This window comes from Pogona vitticeps, chromosome 6 (assembly GCF_051106095.1).
Source record: "Pogona vitticeps strain Pit_001003342236 chromosome 6, PviZW2.1, whole genome shotgun sequence".
NCBI lineage: Eukaryota > Metazoa > Chordata > Lepidosauria > Squamata > Agamidae > Pogona > Pogona vitticeps.
In genome coordinates, this window is record NC_135788.1 from 51,752,245 (window position 1) to 51,770,611 (window position 18,367).

Here is an 18,367-nt window from a genome sequence, read left to right on the forward strand (position 1 = left end):
TTACCCAGCTGCGTCCCTAATCTAGATGCGGGGGCACATACAACGCTGATTCATGCACTCGTAATCTCAACATGGGGCTACCCTTGAGGTTGATGAGGAGACTTCAACAGGTCCAAAATTCGGTGGCCAGATTAATAACTGGGCTGAAGAAATTCCAGCACATCTCCCCCATTCTGGCTGCCCTTTATTGGCTACCAGTTAATTTCCGCATCGACTTCAAGGTTATGATGATAACATTCAAAGCCCTAAATGGTTTAGGACCTAGGTACCTATCAGAACGCCTGCTCCCAGCCAGATCTGTCCGTAATACCCGTTCTTCGCAGGCAGGGTGGTTGAGGGCCTTTACCCCAAAGGAGACCCAGAGGGAAAAAACAAGAAAACAGGCCTTCTCAGTAGTTGCCCCTGCCTGTGGAATAACCTGCCCATTGTGATCTACCTGGCAGTCTCGCTGGAAAGGTTCAAATGAGCATTGAAGACTTGGATTTTCTGCCAGGCTTTCCCTGAGCATTAGGTTTTTGAGATCTCAGCCTCCCTTTTACCATCCTTTTCATCATTCTTTTTACCACCTCCATTGCCATCTGTTTTAATTTATCCTGCTGGTTATCATATTTGTTGTATGTATGTATGTATGTATGTATGTATGTATGTATGTATGTATGTATGTATGTATGTATGTATGTATGTATATATGTATGTATGTATGTATGTATGTATGTATGTATGTATGTATGTATGTATATATGTATGTATGTATGTATGTATGTATGTATGTATGATGATGATGATGATGATTATTATTATTATTATTATTATTATTATTATTATTAAATTGTGTTTTGATATTGTGCTTTTTATCTTGTTAGCAACCCAGGGTGGCCTGGTTGTTAGATGGTGTGGGGTATAAATCCAATAAATAAATAAATTAACAAAGTGTAATCATAATCATAGTGTGCTGTCAAGTCAGTTCTGACTTAAGGTGACTTCTTGCAGCGTTTTATAAGTAGAAAGTACTCAGAAGTGGCTTACCATTCCCATCTTCTGAGGGGCACCTGGGACTGTGCAACTTGCCGAATGCCACACAAGCTGGCTGTGCTCACAGGAGGCACAGTGGGGAATTGAACTCCTAACATCTGGCTCCGCAGCTAGATACCTAAACTACTGACTTATTTAGCCAGATCATAACAAAGTTTAGATATCATGAATCAACCTCTCAAAGAGTGCTTATTCTCACTTTTCATTTTGTATTCTTCTGTTTAAAGTTGTCAAGACTTCAGTTCTTGAGCTAACAGTAACAATTTTTTATATGCTTTCCTCAGTGTTTTTTGTTGTTTTGGATAGCTGCCACTTCCTATGGATATAGAAACAAGATACCTTAATCAATCTAAGTGTTTATATTTTTTGTTGATTTGTCCTTAATAATGCATTTCACTTATTTATTAATGTGTGCTAGTCTGAGTAGATGTGGGGCCTCTTTGAAGGAAAGTGTTTTAAAGATTATGTGCTTTAAAAGTATTTCTCCTCATAGCTTGTCCAAGGCCACTATAAGTTAATGGCTGAAATTAAAGAGAAAAACTATAACCCTCTAGGTTCATATTCCTTACCGTTATGCGACATTGCCCCTTCGCTGTACCTATGACTTGTGTACAATCCACTGGAGATAGAACACTATTGGCAAGAATGGAGAGAGTGTGAAATGGGAGAGGCAGACTTGATGCTTTGAGAAGTGGTTGGAACATGCTTTTTAACTTTTTACTTTTTTTACAAAATATTTGCATTTGAGAAATAAATATTGTGATGCTTAACAAAGCAGAACTTTCTCTTCCTCTCTTTTGCAATAGCTAGTTGATATATTTTTAATTTCGTTAAATTTCTGCTTTAGTTCACTGTTCTCCAAATTGATTCCAAGGCCCACGGGTAATAATAATACTATTAGAATCATAGTAGTCTCTAGCAGTGTACCTAGTTTTCTGGTGATGTACTGAGCCATTTCTTACCTTGTAGGCATATAACACCAGAGAAGTTTTATGTGGAAGCTTGTGATGATGGAGCAAATGATGTTCTTACTATTGACAGAGTCTCCACAGAGGTCACTCTTACAGGTATCTCTTCTCCACTACATCGAAAAAAATTCTAGTGCATCCTTAGGTAATTTTGTTCTAGTGCAGCCTTAGATAATTTTGCTTTAAATTATCAAAGGATAAAATTAGAAGTTAGTAAAACCTCACATATTTAAACAGCATCACTGTTACAATCTACTCGTTATCCTCATTTATGACGGTCTGCTTTGCCCAAATACTTATAAACAATAATGTTCTGCTCTCTGGGATGATTGAAAACATATTATTTTGGGAATAATAAGCTACAGTATTAATTATGCACATGATAATATTTAATTGTATGAATGAATATATTACATTTTATCTCTGGTGCTATATGACTGTTTATGTTGTTTTTCTGTTGCAGTTAAGAAAGATATTCCACCTTCAGCAGTTACCAGGCAAATATATGGTATTCTGGGAACAATCCGTCTAGTGGCAGGTACAAAAATTTCTGGAAAAATGGAGGGCTATGAGTACACTGGCAATTGTTACTTTAGATGGAAGGGGGTAGGGAACAGTAGAAAAGAAAAGAAACATGTGTGAACCTATGGTGCAACCGTACGTAGGCTGAATTTGGATTTAGCACATACTTGTGATAACAGATTAATCTTGTTGCTTCCGGGGTGAAAATCAGTGATTTCTTTTTAAAATATTAATAAAATCACAGCTTCAGTGACAATTCAAATCACAATTTAAATTAGAAACTCACATTTTATTTAAATTGTCAAAAATTGATTTTTAAAATTTAACTTGTGATTTGATTTAAATCAAATCCACCCTGATTGCTTCAGTAACAAGATGTGAAAGAGAACTTTAATTTCAGTCAATGGTAATGATGTAACTTTAATACAGCTTCTTGGCAGTCCTATAACAGCCAGACTCCACATTCAGGGTGATCTTGTGATACAGATTTTCTGGGCTGGCAGTATTTGAGGCTGGGTGGTAGATATTGCATATTTTAAAGCTTTTTTTCCTTGTGTGTTGTCTTTGAAACCATGTGGCACACAAGTAGCATGTGATTTTGACTGCTAGGCTATCATCTTCCTTTGATATGAGATTTCTTGAAGCTTTGTGAACCCAGCAGTCACAGTTGCAGGTAGACCTATAGTATTCTGGAGAAAGTACTGCTGAGCACGAGTCTTCTCAAAACATGCATATTTATAAATGGTTATATGATAGAAGCAAATTATGTTGAACCTTTAACATTGTTGGGTTGTCTGTCTTTTTGAAAACGTGATGACAGAAATGTAAATTATTAGAAAGAAGCTGTGACATTAGGTGACCCGGCACAGCTTGGTTTGTTTGTTTCATAATTGTTTTGCCATTTTAAAAACAATTCATTAAATGAAAATCCATGTACAGTAGTTGATCATTTTCTTGCTGTTTTACAGGTTCATACCTTATTGTAATAACAAAAAAGAAAAAAATAGGTGAATTTTTCAATCATGTAGTCTGGAAAGCAACCGACTTTGATATCCTCTCTTACAAAAAGACAATGTTACATTTAACTGATATTCAGGTAGGAGCATATTTTAAAATTTAAAAAATGCTTTTGCATTATTTCAGAGTTCTGTTTCAGGACATCTGAAATGAAATGAAAGTAGATCTCTATATCAGGGCTCTTGAAGCTTGTTCAAAAGCAGTCTTGTTGAAATGTTGTATAAAGTTCTTTTTAATGAATTCCACAATTGGATGATAGGCTAGGATCCAAATGGCTACTCTTCTGGGTGGAGCCCCTTCTCACTGTAATTTATCACATCCTCAAAGAGCTGTTGCTGAAGATCAATGGGATCCTGAAAAATAGAATTCAGTACAGCACAAGATGATGAAGTAAGGAAGAACATGGCACAGGTGTATATGTAGAAATGTGTTTTAGTCACTTATGTGACTTCTTTGGATCCTGTATGTAATTCAGTGTCATTACAGTTTAGGTGCTTTTCTTTAAGTTTGCTGATATGGCTTGAAGCCTTCTTAAGGTGTGTGGAAAATTAAGCTTGGTTTCTTTTTTCAAACAATTTCCTTGCAGTTAGCTGGAATCTAAAGCAGAAGTTTAATCTCTGACTTTTCTTAAAATAAGTGTTGGTTAGCATGCCGTCTGTAACTATATTTTCCTTATTTGAAACTACAAAAGAATTTAGTATATCTCAGATGACCCATAGTGAACATTTAAATGGTCTGTCTTGTGACTTTAAAGTATTTTGTTCCAGTCCTCACTAAGAAAAGAAAGTCTTGAAAATCTTTTCACATGAATATTATCAAAGACTTGTATCACTGTAGGAAATTGTTTTTTCTGAGAAAGATAACATTACAGGATACATGGTGACTAACAGTATTTTTCCTCTAATAGTTACAGGACAATAAAGTCTTTTTAGCAATGATTAGCCATGTACTGAGCGTGGATGGATTTTATTTTTCTACAACATATGACTTAACGCACACTCTACAACGCTTGGCTAATACCAGTCCGGAGTTTCAAGAAATGAGTTTGCTAGAGAGGGTAAGGATATTTGCGCCAAGCTTCTTGCCAGACTCCTAAAAAAACAAGTATTTATTTATGTTAGAGGAATGAGTATATTTTAAGATTTGTATTTTAACTGTAAAAATTAAGCAGCAGTTAATAGAATGCTGATACAGTGTCCTGGTGGCCTAGATATGATATAAAAGAAATTAAAAGCCAGCTATGTGAACCAGAGATCTACTTGCTGACCCTTTTTCTGGGAGAGAGCTCTGCATGTATCTTAGAATACTCTTTTAAATGGAAGCTCAAGGGAACTGGTCACACTTCAGGAACGTGTTGGTTTGAATTCAGATTTTAATCATAATTGGAGGCGACCCACTGAAATCAGGGTGACTTAAGATACAAGACTGAATTGGTGTTTACAATGTATCCTATGACTTATTCCAGGCAGATCAACGGTTTGTATGGAATGGACACCTTCTTAGAGAATTTGCTGCTCAACCTGAGGTAATATATCTCTCTGCAGTTTGTAATATCTTCAAAATACCACAGATGTTGGTGATAAATCTTTATAGCTGTGTGTTGCATGTTGCTCATTAGAACAGCTAAGACAGATGGTGATGCAACTAAATATCTGAGGATGCTTATAAAATCAATAGGTTTTGTTTAGACCAGGGGTCTCCAAACTACACCGGTGGGCCACATCCGGACCACCTTGCCTTTTTATCAGGCCCGGCCAGCTGGAGTGCAGGTGGGTGGGAGTGCAGACTGGCATATGCACATCTTCTTTTGGCCCTCAAAAATCTGAAACATATGTTGTGCTCTAAAAAGTTTGGAGACCCTTGGTTTAGACAGAAGCAATAGCTCTAGCAAGCATGTAGCAATTTTGCAAAGGCTAATGGGTTGGAAGACAATGTTATTACTGTATGTGCCATCAAGCTTTTTTTAACATTTTATTATTTTTTATAACATACATACCTACAAAAAAACCACAAATACCTACAAAACAATAACACATAAAACTATCAAAACATACAAGACTAACAGAACATACAGGCGGGGAGGTATTTCCCATGCCAACTTATCTATTATGTTAATTCTGACTATAGAAATAACATATCCGTGTGCATCTATACATGTTATATTCTACATCCATATTTTGTGTATCTAAGTATTTAACATCCTAAGTTTATAATAAATTTTGTAAATTCTCTCATCTGCATTTCCATCCATTTAAATCTCATCATAAACATTCCTCATTTCCTCTTTAAAATTACTTATCCACACAGGCCCATTCATTCCTTGATGATCTCCATTCTTATAAACAGAAAACTGTATGTCTTATCTTCTCAACATAATCACTCTTGTAGTTCACACATATTTGATATTTCCATATACAGTGGTGCCTCGCTTAGCGAGCGCTCTGTTTAGCGATGAAATCGCTTTGTGACGAACTTTTTGCGATCGCAAAAGCAATCGCTTTGCGATGTTCCCTATGGGGGAATTTTGCTTTGCGATGATTGGTTCCCTGCTTCTGGAACTGATCATTGCAAAGCGACCATTTTCGCACCGCTGATCGGCAGTTTCACAATGGCCGCCGGGTAAACAAAATGGCTGCCCGCTATTTTCTGGGACGGATTCCTCGCTTAAAAGGCACCGAAAATGGCCGCGCTATGGAGGATCTTCGCTGAACTGTGAGTTTTAAGCCCCCAGGAACGCATTAATCAGATTTTAATGCGTTTCTATGGGCTTTTTAATATCGCATAGCGACGTTTTCGTTCAACAGCAATTTTTGCGGAACGAATTAACGTCGCAATGCAAGGCACCACTGTACATGCCTCAGAAACAAAATATCCAATATTATTATTCATCATCATTTCTGAAGTTCATAAATTCCATGTCTGGCCAAATTTGCTTATAGTTAAGATAATATATAATGTCAATTATATATTATCTTAAACCAATTGATTTCTATTATTTGTTCAGCAGGTAACTTCCTCCTTTCTGATTTTTATTTATCAACTCGTGTCATCAAACCAGGATTGGCCTCTCTGATCTTGTCAACATTGCCACTATTATAATCACACATATTTAATGTCTCAATATGCGTGCCTCACGAACAAAGTATCCACTATTATTATTCATCATCATTTCTGAAATTCATGGGTTACATGTGCTTGTCTAACGTTAAACTCCATCTCTGGCCGAATTTGCTTTTGGTATATTATACAGTATTACTTTGTATATTGAGCTCCAGTATTATCAAACCAAAATTGGCCTCTTGCCCCCTTTATTCATTCATTTTTTCCCAGTTTTAAAATGCCATCTATAATATTTCTTTAAGACATTTTCTATACGGTTGACTAATTTCATCCCCACATAGTCAGTGGTTTGGTTTTGGAGCAACATACAGTAGTGTTTGATCTCTGATCGTAAATTTCTGCCCTCAGCTTTGCCCATTTCTCCCCCTTTACATTCTTTCTTTTTGAAACAGTCTTGAGGTATTTCCTCCCTTCCCCACCCTCCCTTTCGTCTTTGTTAGGCATCTTTTGAAGAAAAGGAGTCTTGTTCTTCTCTCTCTCTGACAATGGTAGCTGTTGAATAAATTCCATGATTTGTCTGTGTTGCTTTGAGGCCATCTCTCTCTCTGACATTACAGGCTGTTCATTAAATATCTGGTTAAGTTGTTTGTCCTTGCTTTCTGTCTTTTTGTGCAGAGCAGAAAAAGTCATCTTCAAGTCTGGTTCTGATCTCCTCAAGTTGTGCCTCAAAATGATTGATTATGTTAAATTGACATTCTTGAAGAAGTCCCTTGATATAATCCATTGAGGGTTGTGATGATGAGTCTCCCCCTCCTTCCATGGCTATAGCAGTCAGCAGGTTAATTACCCAGATTTCCCACATGATTTGTTAGCTAGTCCACACTTAAAGTCTTACGAGGGGGGACCCCAAGGATGTTATTTGATTTATAATCCACCTTGTAGCCAGATACTGAGTCACATAGGTTAAATTATGCAGGGTTATTTAGAGTTCTTAAGCCCTGACTTTATAGATTTATGAAAAGCCAGTTTCTCTGGGGGGGAGGGTTACGAGAGAAAAAGAGCAGAATTGGTTTTGTTTCCGAGCTGTGACGTAGTAAGAAAACTCCGATGTTACAGGCATTAACAAAGTTATGCCGCTTCAGATCTTCCTTCTCATCAGCTTTCACAGAGCAGATTTGAACTTTTACTTGCTGTGGCTTAGCAGCAGATCATTAATCTCTGTTCTGCAGTCAGATAATAAATCTCCTACCTCCCCTCTCCGAGCAGCTAACTCACCATCATGGTGACTTCACAAGACAGATTGCATGTAGGAAGGGAACTCTTCAAAAAACAGACTGCCATCTGAGATTCGGCGGTTCCAAAGTCCCCCTTTCTCCTGAGGGGGTCCTCTTACTCGGAATAAACCCAGGGGAATCCAGAGCCCTGGAATTTCCCCTGTTCTCGCTGCTCGTTGCTCCGCCTCCTCTCCATCAAGCTGTTTTTGATGTATGTCAATTGACCCAATAAATTATTGATCTACAGGAATTATTTTGCAGTTCTGCTTAATTGTTGCAAACTAAAGGCCCTGTTTGCCTTAACTGAGTCAGTCGAGCTCATATTGGGCCTTCCTCTTGAATACCTCCTTTCACTTTTCCTAGCATAGTTGTCTTTTCAGGATATGTCCAAATACCATAGCCTCAATTTATTCTAGCTTTCAGTGGAGATTCAGGATTTATTTAAACTACAACCCGTCTATTTGTCTTTCTGATCGTCCATGGTAACCATAATATTTTCCTGCAACATAACATTTTAAATAAATGATTTTTGTTTCAGTTTTCATAATTGTCCAGCTTTTGCATTCATATATGGTCATCAGAAATGCCATTGGATTATCTTGGTCATGGTCTCCAGTGACACATCCTTATGCTCAAGTTGCTTTATACCTGCCTTCTAAGTCTCAGCCTTTTGGCTACTATCTCTGTTTTGATTGATGATTGAACTGAAGTTTAGAAAATATTTAATAATTTCAGTTTCTTTTGTGATTCTTTTGTAGTCATTTTTTTCCTCTTCTGTAATCCCGTTCAGTTTATAATTATGCTTTTCCACTTTCTTTCCTTAACGTTAGTCAGCAGTGGTCTTAAGTGATTGCTATTTTCACTTCTTCATCTAAATTTTATCCAGCACTTTCTTCTTTAATATTCCTTGGTAATCATTTCAAGCCATTTCCACTTTCTGACAGTTATATTGTGTCATTTGTATATCTTAAATTATTGTTGCTTCTTCTAGCAGTATTCACTCCTCCATCTGAATCTAATTCAGCTTTTCTTATGTTATGATCTGTATACTTATTGAAGAGACAGAGAGATTAAATATCTGACACCTCTACCAGTAGGAAACAATGCAGTTTCTCCATATTCTGTCCTAACAGAGACTTTTGTCTAGAGCAGTGGTTCTTAACCTTGGGTTACTCAGGTGTTTTTGAACTGCAACTCCCAGAAACCCCAGCCAGCACAGCTGATGGTGAAGGCTTCTGGGAGTTGCAGTCCAAAAACACTTGAGTAACCCAAGGTTAAGAACCACTGGTCTAGAGTATAGTTTGTGCATTAGGATGCTCAAACATTGTGGTACATCCATTTCTTTTGGAAGGAGCCATAGGGTTTCAGTGAAATGGTTTAGTGTCATCTGTGGTAGACTGTAACAGTACAATGCAAGAACAGCAGACAGATTATAACAGTACAGTAGGCACTTGCATACTGTATGTTATTGCCATCGTGTTTGAAGTGGTGGTAATATTGACTGAGTGAGATGGACTCTTTGTGCATTTTCTTTATTTTGCCTCACCTTTTCCAGCAGCAACAGAAAATCTCTTTCTCTGAAGGGCTGATACTGCTGCTTCTACTACTACTTCAGTTATTGCAAATTAACCTCTCTTTAGCTTATACTCTTTGGTATGTGCTGTGGATTGTTTAGCAAGGCCTTAAATCCAGAGCAGAGATTGTGAGAATTCAACTGAAAGGAGACGACAAAGTTGGATAATGGAGGAGTAAGGGTGGGCGGCAGGAGAGGTGGTAGTGCCCAGCATAGAAGTCTGTGGTGATTTGGAGGGGTGCTGTAGGGGCATTTAAAGGAGCTGAGTAACTGAGGCTAATCCAGATGAAGAATATTGCATGGCACAAGAGAACAAATGCCATCCTTCAAATTGCAATAGTAGTTGGTAATAATGCATATTAATACCTCTTAAGAGGTTTTAAAAAGACATTCAAGATACAGACCTATGAGGATTCATGAGTTCCATTGTATACCTTTAATAAAGTTGTGGTTCATTGGAATCCTTTTAATAAATTATTTGTCATTTGGAAATCACAGTTCAGAATTTAATTTTGTGCCAGGCATGTTAAGTGGAACAAATCCGCTAACTTGGCATCTTTGCCCAGCTTGTTAGGAAGAGGCGTTTAATTCTGCATGCAAGATACAGGGTTTCCTGACCAAAGCTGGGTACTAACAGTTCTTCAGTTGGTTGACCACCAAATTCCTCACAGCTATGGACAAGCAAATAAAGAAGTTTTTTGTTTTATTTTGTTCTTTCTCCAGCATTCCTGGATGAGATGGCTCTTAAAGATTTTGTTGTGTTTTAGAAAAGATGCCACAGACGTATTTTGAGATTTCACAGCGTCAGTTGATAGCCCAAATAATTCATTAACACTGTAGGAGTGGCAGAATAGCAGCTTTTAAACTGTTGGTGATGCAGACAAATTATTTCCTGTTGACAGTTTCATTGTATGTTGTAAATACTGAACTGCACTTTTTTAGGAAATAATGCATTTTTCTACAGGCTGACATCTTATGGCGCAAACTAACAATCATCCCTCACTTTCTGAGCCAATGGCATTTAGACCAGTTTAGCATGTAGTTGATAGCATTCTCTGCCATCAGAGCAGAGGCATGTGAGCTGTGAGCCAGGAACATGTCCCCACATAAAGCGCTAATGTGCCATAGGGTCTGAGAGACTGGTCAGGGGTAAGCCTCCTGACTGGAAGTTCATCTTTTATCTTAGTGAAAGAAAAACACAAGCTGCAACAAATTACTTGGGCAAGGAATGTGTATTTCAAAAATTCTGCCTGTCACTAAGCCTGCAGAATTGATATTTGACACCTTGCTGGAAACTGGCTGCTTAAAATACTATAACTAGGTTTCTGACTTGAAACAAGCCTTTTTATATCAATGCTCCCCTTTACATAGATGAAATTATACCTCCGGCAATTGTTTACATTGCTTGTTTCTTTTCCCTGTGTTGTGGTATTGCTATTCTGGCTTTTGTGGACTAGATCTCATCTCAGGTTAGGCACCTTCAAGGCGGCCTTGGGAAAGCTGAGCTCTCTCTTTCTTTTCTCCCCATGTATAATACAAGGATAAGTAACAACAACCTAATAAGATTAATTCTAAGGAGTGCCAAAATAACAAATGCATGAAGGTTGGAGCTGTAATGTATTGCATATTGGCCAGAATCCTGTTGGTTAGTTATCACCAATATAAAGTACAATGACGTAAACTGCAGCAGAGAATCATTAACAAGTTGCTGCTTACATCTCTCCTTGCGTGCTAGCTGTCTGAACGTTGCACATGGGATGCAAACAGTGACTCATGAAAAGGTTGCAGTTTGCAGCTGCACTCTATATTATTGCTGTTATGCCTGCATAACCAACCAGTTAAATTCTGGGTGTTGATACCACTTTTTATGGTAAAGCCAAGGCATTGATAAGCACATACAGTATGAGTAGAGAGTGTTTTCCTATAAACATGATTCTTCCTGCAAATATGTATTGGTTGGTTTTCCTAGAGCTCCATAAACCTTACCATTCCTATCTTCATTCAGCGGTGCTTAGGCAATTATTTTTTAGTACTAAAGAAAGGCTCTTCAACTGTATTAAATTTCCTCTCTTACAGCTCCATAGATTTGCTATTCCAGTAATACATGGATGTATCCTTTTCATGATTTTGCCAGGGGAACCCAGTTTGGTTAATGTTTAGAACCTTAATATGTGTTTTTTATTACTGCCACAGTTCTACAAAGTGTCATGCATGAGATTCAGAATACATGAGCAACTCAAAGAAAGATATATATATATATATATATATATATATATATATATATATATATATATATATATATATATATATATATATATATATATATATATATATATATATATATATATATATATATATATATATATATATATATAATGTCTGAATGAAATTTTCAAGTTCAGGCCTTCTTGTAGGACTTCTCTGATCTTTCTGCTTTGGTCTTAAAACTACCTGCTCGACTCTCCACGTTTGGGCTGTACAGGAGTGGGGAGAGGAGGCTGTCTAAAATCATTTCAAAGGAGGCTGTAAATTTGGCAGAAAAGCATCACCAAATGTCTGTGTCAGATTAAAAACTGCCTTGAAACAGGTAAGAAATGTTTGTTTTAATGGCTTTTACTGGCTCAGCTTTGGTGGTGGGATTTGTTGCCACCATTTGACATTATTTAATGAAGGTTGGAGGCAGCAGAAACTACATTGAGCAGGCCTTGTGCAGCCTGAGAACCTATTCAGAATTATTACCATAGCTCTAGACTCAGAAATATTGTCAAATCTGTTCCTATAGCCATGAGAGGAGCCTTGGTCTATGTATATGTATTCACAAAATGATGTAGTATGAAATGCTTCTGTCCAGTGCCCTAGGCCAGTGGTTCCCAACCATGGGTAACCCAGGTGCTCTTGGACTGCAATTCCCAGAAACCCCAGCCAGTACAGCTAGCAGTGGTTTCTGGGAGTTGTAGTCCAAGAACGCCTGGGTTACTCAAAGTTGGGAACCACTGCTCTAAGCAACTGACCATGCTTTTAGTGCTTGGTCTCTCCTCCTTGCCTCAGTTGTCTATTTTTTCTGACACCAATCAGTTGCTGTGCAGTGACCACTGAACAGGCTCAATATTCATAGGGTTGTTAGGGTTTTTTCTCTCACACTTTTAAGATACCGTCTAAAAACCTTTGTTGTTGTTGTTGTTGTTGTTGTTGTTGTTGTTGTTAAAACCAAAGGGCTTCACCAAGCCTGCTGGATGCTCTCTTCAGAGCGTGGATGGTGATGTTTTTGCTCCTAAAGATTCAAAGATTAAGTTGTCTGCCATGCCCATCTTGTACCGATCCTTAAGTTGTGTTTGAATTCCTACCATGTTATTCTAAATAGTCTTCTAATAGAAATGAAAAGACATAACTCATCTGCTGTCAGGAAACAAATAGCGAAAGGAAGCTACTTAGAGCTTCTGTGCTCCAAATGAATCACATCAAGCTCCTATGTTGTATTTGTAATTGTTTGCATTAACAAAATTTGTGGGGTTTTTTTTTTTGTCAAGATGACTTACTAATGTAACACATTCAGTTCTTTAGGGTTTGTCTGCATTTTGAAGTATTTTACTATCCACATAATTGGTCTGATGCTTATATTATGGCAGTCCACAGCATCATTGCCCAACATGCTGGATGACACTCTTTGAAAGATTCAGTATATCTTTTTCAGTTGCTCTAAAAGCTGTCCTTGTTTTCAAGTGGAACTGTCAGCTAATTGTGGTAGAATGGACATGTTCCTTAGGCAACAGTATTTCCATCTCCCTCATAAATACCAAGAGATGTTAGAATTTAACAAAAGGGAGTTTCATTTTTAGATCTAAAAGTATTACTGATAAATTTGCCTAAGTTGAATATGTCAGTATTAGTTTATTTTAAGGGGAGGATTCAGCTTGATCTTAACTGCATTAAGAGCAAGATTAAATTTATGAATTCCAGAATGGTTGGATTTGGACTGCATTTCTGGTTTTAGTGCTGCTCAAAACACTGCAATATGAGCAGAACCTACTTCTCTTTTTTTGTCAGGTTCTGTGCAGCAATTCTTGCTTTAATACCTTGTCTCGTGTGTCCAAATCCTGATTTGGTATTATGTGGTTTTCCTTTATTGGCTGACTGGTGTTATCCAGCTCAGAGCAGTCCTTGTTGCCAAACGTAAGATTATCCAGTCATAAAAGTCTACATGGACAATTTCTTCATTTCTTGTTCTTTCTTTGAAAAAGGCCCCTTGTGTTTCCATGGAAATTGGTGGCATTCTGGCAGAGATGTCAGCTATCTGATCTTTGAATGATATGGTTTTTGAGAGCTGCCACCCATTTTGAATCTAAAGCTGCAGTTCTCTATGCACTTGCTTTACCCACTGAGTTCAGTGGAACAACTTTGGAAACATGATTGATGAAGGGAAGTGTTTTGTAAGTTGTATGTAGTATGTATACAAGGATGGGATACAACAAGTTCCTAATCAAAGTTCCTGTTCTTAATAACCTTCTTTAGAATGTATTAGTTGCCACATATTTTCTTGCTTTGAATTACAGACAGTTGGATCCTTGTCTTACTTGGTAAGATCAGAAGTGGGCAACTGTGATGTTTTTCACCTACTTTTCAGGGGAACTTGTAATAATTTCAGGCATCTTTCTGGCAATAAATCAGGCATTAAAACTGACTTTTAAAAAAGTAGAATAGGGCCTGTAACTTAGTTGACTAATTTAGATAACTAACTTGGATGGTTAATAAGAATAATTGTGTGCCATCACATCAGTTCTGACTTATGGTAACTTTCAGGGTTTTCTAGGTAAAGAACACTCAGAAGTGGTTTACTATTCCCTTCTCCTGGAGGGACTCTGGGACTGTGCAGATTGCCCAAGGCCACACAGACTTCCTGTACTCACAGGAGACGCAGTGGGGAATCAAAGTCTCAACCTCTGGCTCCACCTAAACCGTTGAGCTATCCAGCTAGTTGACTGAGATGATTATCCTGTTATCTTATCAAAATTTCTTTGCTCCATATTTAAGGATAATGATTTGAAACTTGTAGAAGTACTTTTAAACCAAAGGAATGCTTTTGTTCTTTATAATTTAATTTAGAGTGGGCAGATGTCCTTACTAATGTCTTTGGGCTACTATTGCCTTTAGCCCTAGCAAGCATAGCCAGCACTGAGGAATTCTGGAAGCTATAATCCCCAATGGCCTTAAGAATCACGTCGTCTTCTCCTACTTCTGCTCAGAGTGCTTCTTTCTAATCATGCATGCAGTGACTGATTAATTGTTGGCTTTTCATACTACATTTAATCAGTTTGAAACAGAGACAAATGTGGTCCCTGTCCTGCTGACACAGCGTGTTGGCCATTATAATGTATTATTGTATTAAACCTGTGCATTTATTCCTTAACGTGTTGCCTCGTATCAGTTATCATTATGCACTCTTGTTCCATTAATGGAAAATATTTTGACTGGATTCTTATTTCGCGAAGAAGCTGCTTCAGAGCTGGTGTGCGCTACTATGTGAGGGGTAAGGCAAATGTGTAGCCACTGCATGGATGGGCTTTATTTATTTACATTTTGATATCATATTAAGTTGTTATCATATCCTGATAAAGGTTTGGCTTAAAAGAATTCTCTGGTGCTTGCAATTGATTTGGAATCCTGTTGCGTCAGACTAAATGACAAACATTATACGTTGCTAATGAAATTACAGTATTTTCAACTTTAAGTGATTTATTGTAGGTTTAGATTAGATCTCATTATCCCCTGGGAAAGTATGACTTATATTTCGGTATAGAAAACCACATATTCAAATTTCTTCTCAGTCATCAGAACTGCAGAATGACCTTGCACAAAGGGCTGTTTTGAGCCTCAGAAGCCATTCTGAGCACTTTGAAGGAAGGCAACCAGTGACTGGCCTTCCTATAAAAAGGTACTATTTGGTGAAGGAAAGGCAGGACCACTGCTTACAGCCTTTTTGTTAGCCACCGAATAATCCAAATCTGCCTAGTGACCTTCCTTCTCCACGCAGCAAAAATCCTCTACACATTTTTTTAAAAATATCCCAATTTTCAAAAGTTGCAGAGGATATTAAAATCCACTTGAGTAGAGGAATTTAACCATAATACAGAGGGCAAAGCACCTTAGCATTTCGAAGCACACAAATTAACGAAGAAAGATCCGTTGCTACTATTTTAATCTAAAGCACTTCAAAAAGTGGCTACATCCTGTGGTGGAAATAGACTGGTGATGCATTAGTCCAAGAAGGGCAAATGCAATATAATTATCTCTGTACGACACAATTAACATTTTAAGCCATTTTGTGACCTATTTGGGCATTTTTTGTTTCCTTATACTTCACAAAAAGTGGCACATCAGCTAGGATTTAATATAATAGGTAAGCGTTGTGTTATAGGTGATTAGCTGTAAGTTTGAATTTTTTGTTTTAACAGGTATTGATTCTGAAGGACATGCAGCTAATTTTGTAGAAACAGAGCAAATTGTACATTACAATGGGAGCAAAGCTTCTTTTGTCCAGGTACTTTTTTCTGTTCTGTTGTGTTGGATGACAAGCCTTTGTTACTGCAATTAGTTTCTGCCCCTTCCTCCTTGATAGTGAAATACTATAAGATGAAATATAGAAACTAATTGGGAAGTTGCACTGATAAAAGAATGTTGTTTTGTGCGGCTTTTGTTTTTCAGACACGTGGATCGATTCCCTTTTTCTGGTCACAGAGACCGAACCTCAAGTATAAACCAAAGCCACAGATCAGCAAAACAATAAATCATGTATGTTTTTCAAACACATTTTTTTGCTGTCCTTCTGCATGAAAGGTTTGCTATAAAGTCCATATAATAAAAAGCAAAAAATCTTAAAACAATTGCACTTTGCTGTGGAGTATGGCTCTTTTCAAGGTGGCCCCGCAGTAAAGACACTACTTTTTTAAAAGTTCATTCATAACTAACAATATGAGAGAGACTTCTGCCCTGATCTTGAAATTAAAGACTGAAAGGACATCAAACATTTGAAATGTACTCCCTTATTTTCAGTCAACATTTGTAGTTATGAAAATGTTGTAGTCTGTTTTAACTGCACAATTAGAAATGTATATTGAGTGTGTTGTAATATGTCTTTATTATGCTCAGTACAGTGGTGCCTTGACTTACGAACTTAATCCGTATTGGAATGGTGTTCTTAAGTCAAAACATTCTTAAGTCAAAGCAGCATTTCCCATAGGAATGCACTGAAACCCGATTAATCTGTTCCTTATATCAATTTAATTTGTTCTTATATCAAGGCATGGTTTGTAAGTCAAAGCATTTGTTCCCATAGGAACTAATGCAAAACTGGTTAATCTGTCCTCTACCACTAGGGGGAGAATTTCCTTTTTTTAACCTAAGATGACTTAGGTTTAAAAAAAAGGGCAGGAAAGGAGGGAGACAGAGAGAGAGAAGACAATGAGGGAGGGAGAGAGTTTGGAGTCTAAAACACATGCTAAACCAACACATTTTAAACTCATACATTTTACACCAACACATTTTAAACCAAGCCAACACAGACCCTTGCAAAAACTTTTCTGATTTGCAAGGGAAGCATGAAGGAACCATTGCAAAAGCACAGAAAACAAAAGGAGCAGATTAGAAATGCAAAGAGAACAAAGCAAAAAAGCAAGGGAAGCATACACGAACCATTGCAAAAACAAACAGCAGATTAGAAATGCAAAGAGAACAAAGCAAAAAGCATGCAAGACACATTGAAAATGGGAGAAATCCCCCCCAAAAAGCAACCAACCCCCCCAAGACCCATTGGAAATAGGAGGGAACTAGAAAAAACAAATTCCCCATTAGAAATGGGAAAAAAACGTCATTTGTCAAGATCTCAGTTCAGTTCAAACCACATAGCCCCCAGTTCACAGCTCTTCCTTTTACTTCCAACGGCTTGCTTCTCCTCCCCCGAACAGGGAGATCCAGCAGAGTCCCGGCAGTATATTGTTCACGGAAAGCAGAGTCCCACACAGTCCAAAAATATATAACCACAGAGGCAAAGGAATCCAGAGTGAACAGTTTGCAGCAGAAATTATTTTTTCAAGGCCCGTCAGTTGATTCTTCAAGAGTTATTTTTCCTCCTTTAATGGAGACACGAGCTATTTCTGCCTGGCTGTTCCTTTCGAAATAACCCGACCTCAGCTTGGATAAAGCTGGAATGCTAAGAATGCCGCTCCTTATCTCATTTGGTCATAAATTTGCACACAATCACTTGTTCTTCATTTAATGAGGTTTTTCATAGAACAAGGGCTTCCACTTACTTTGATGTATACTTTCGCCGTGCTTCTGTTTTCTTATTCTCGGCGAACGGAGCTGTCTTTGGCTAGTTGCCAAGAATGGCGCCCATCTTCGTCTGTGCTGATGTGAATTTCCAGAAGAAAGACAAATCGAGTTGCCGCCCAATTTTCTAACTTCTGTGGCTCACAAGCTGCTGCAGAAGGGTCTCTCCTGACTCTTCCTTGCCCCCCCCCCCCATTTCTGGAAGGGTCTTGCCGGGTGAAGGTTAAAACAAACTTGGAGAAGAGAAAAGAAGGGGAAAGAAAAAAAAAGAAGCAACCGGTCTGAAGATATTAGCGACTACAAAGACACTTGAGAGATCTATGTTTTAGATTCCATCTCCTACTTGAATGTACCTGCTATCTTATTGCTAATATGGTATAGTGGTAAGGTGAAATATTAGAAATATTGGATGTGTACTGGGGTAAAGGGGTGAGGGAATATTAAGTGAAAATAGTGGAAAATGGAACCTCCCCCTGAGAAAAATACTGATCGGTGGCTAGACTGGAAAACTTCTTTTCAGATGTCATTGTTGCAAAAATTCATGCAGGTAAATTATTATATTGACCAGATGGAAGATGTGATTGGAGGCTCTAGGGGAG

General features: G+C 37.8%; 1 protein-coding gene across 1 annotated transcript in view; it reads left to right on the forward strand.

Moving 5' to 3' along the window:
• Positions 1–18,367, forward strand: part of SACM1L (SAC1 like phosphatidylinositide phosphatase) — a 52,192-nt gene that overhangs the window by 16,964 nt on the left and 16,861 nt on the right. The window contains exons 2-10 of the mRNA XM_020804573.3: positions 2,002–2,099; positions 2,464–2,538; positions 3,491–3,618; positions 4,447–4,596; positions 5,005–5,064; positions 11,523–11,556; positions 14,869–14,970; positions 15,896–15,981; positions 16,146–16,232. Of these exons, the coding sequence (XP_020660232.1) occupies positions 2,002–2,099; positions 2,464–2,538; positions 3,491–3,618; positions 4,447–4,596; positions 5,005–5,064; positions 11,523–11,556; positions 14,869–14,970; positions 15,896–15,981; positions 16,146–16,232 (820 nt within the window). The remainder of the gene's footprint in view (positions 1–2,001; positions 2,100–2,463; positions 2,539–3,490; positions 3,619–4,446; positions 4,597–5,004; positions 5,065–11,522; positions 11,557–14,868; positions 14,971–15,895; positions 15,982–16,145; positions 16,233–18,367) is intronic.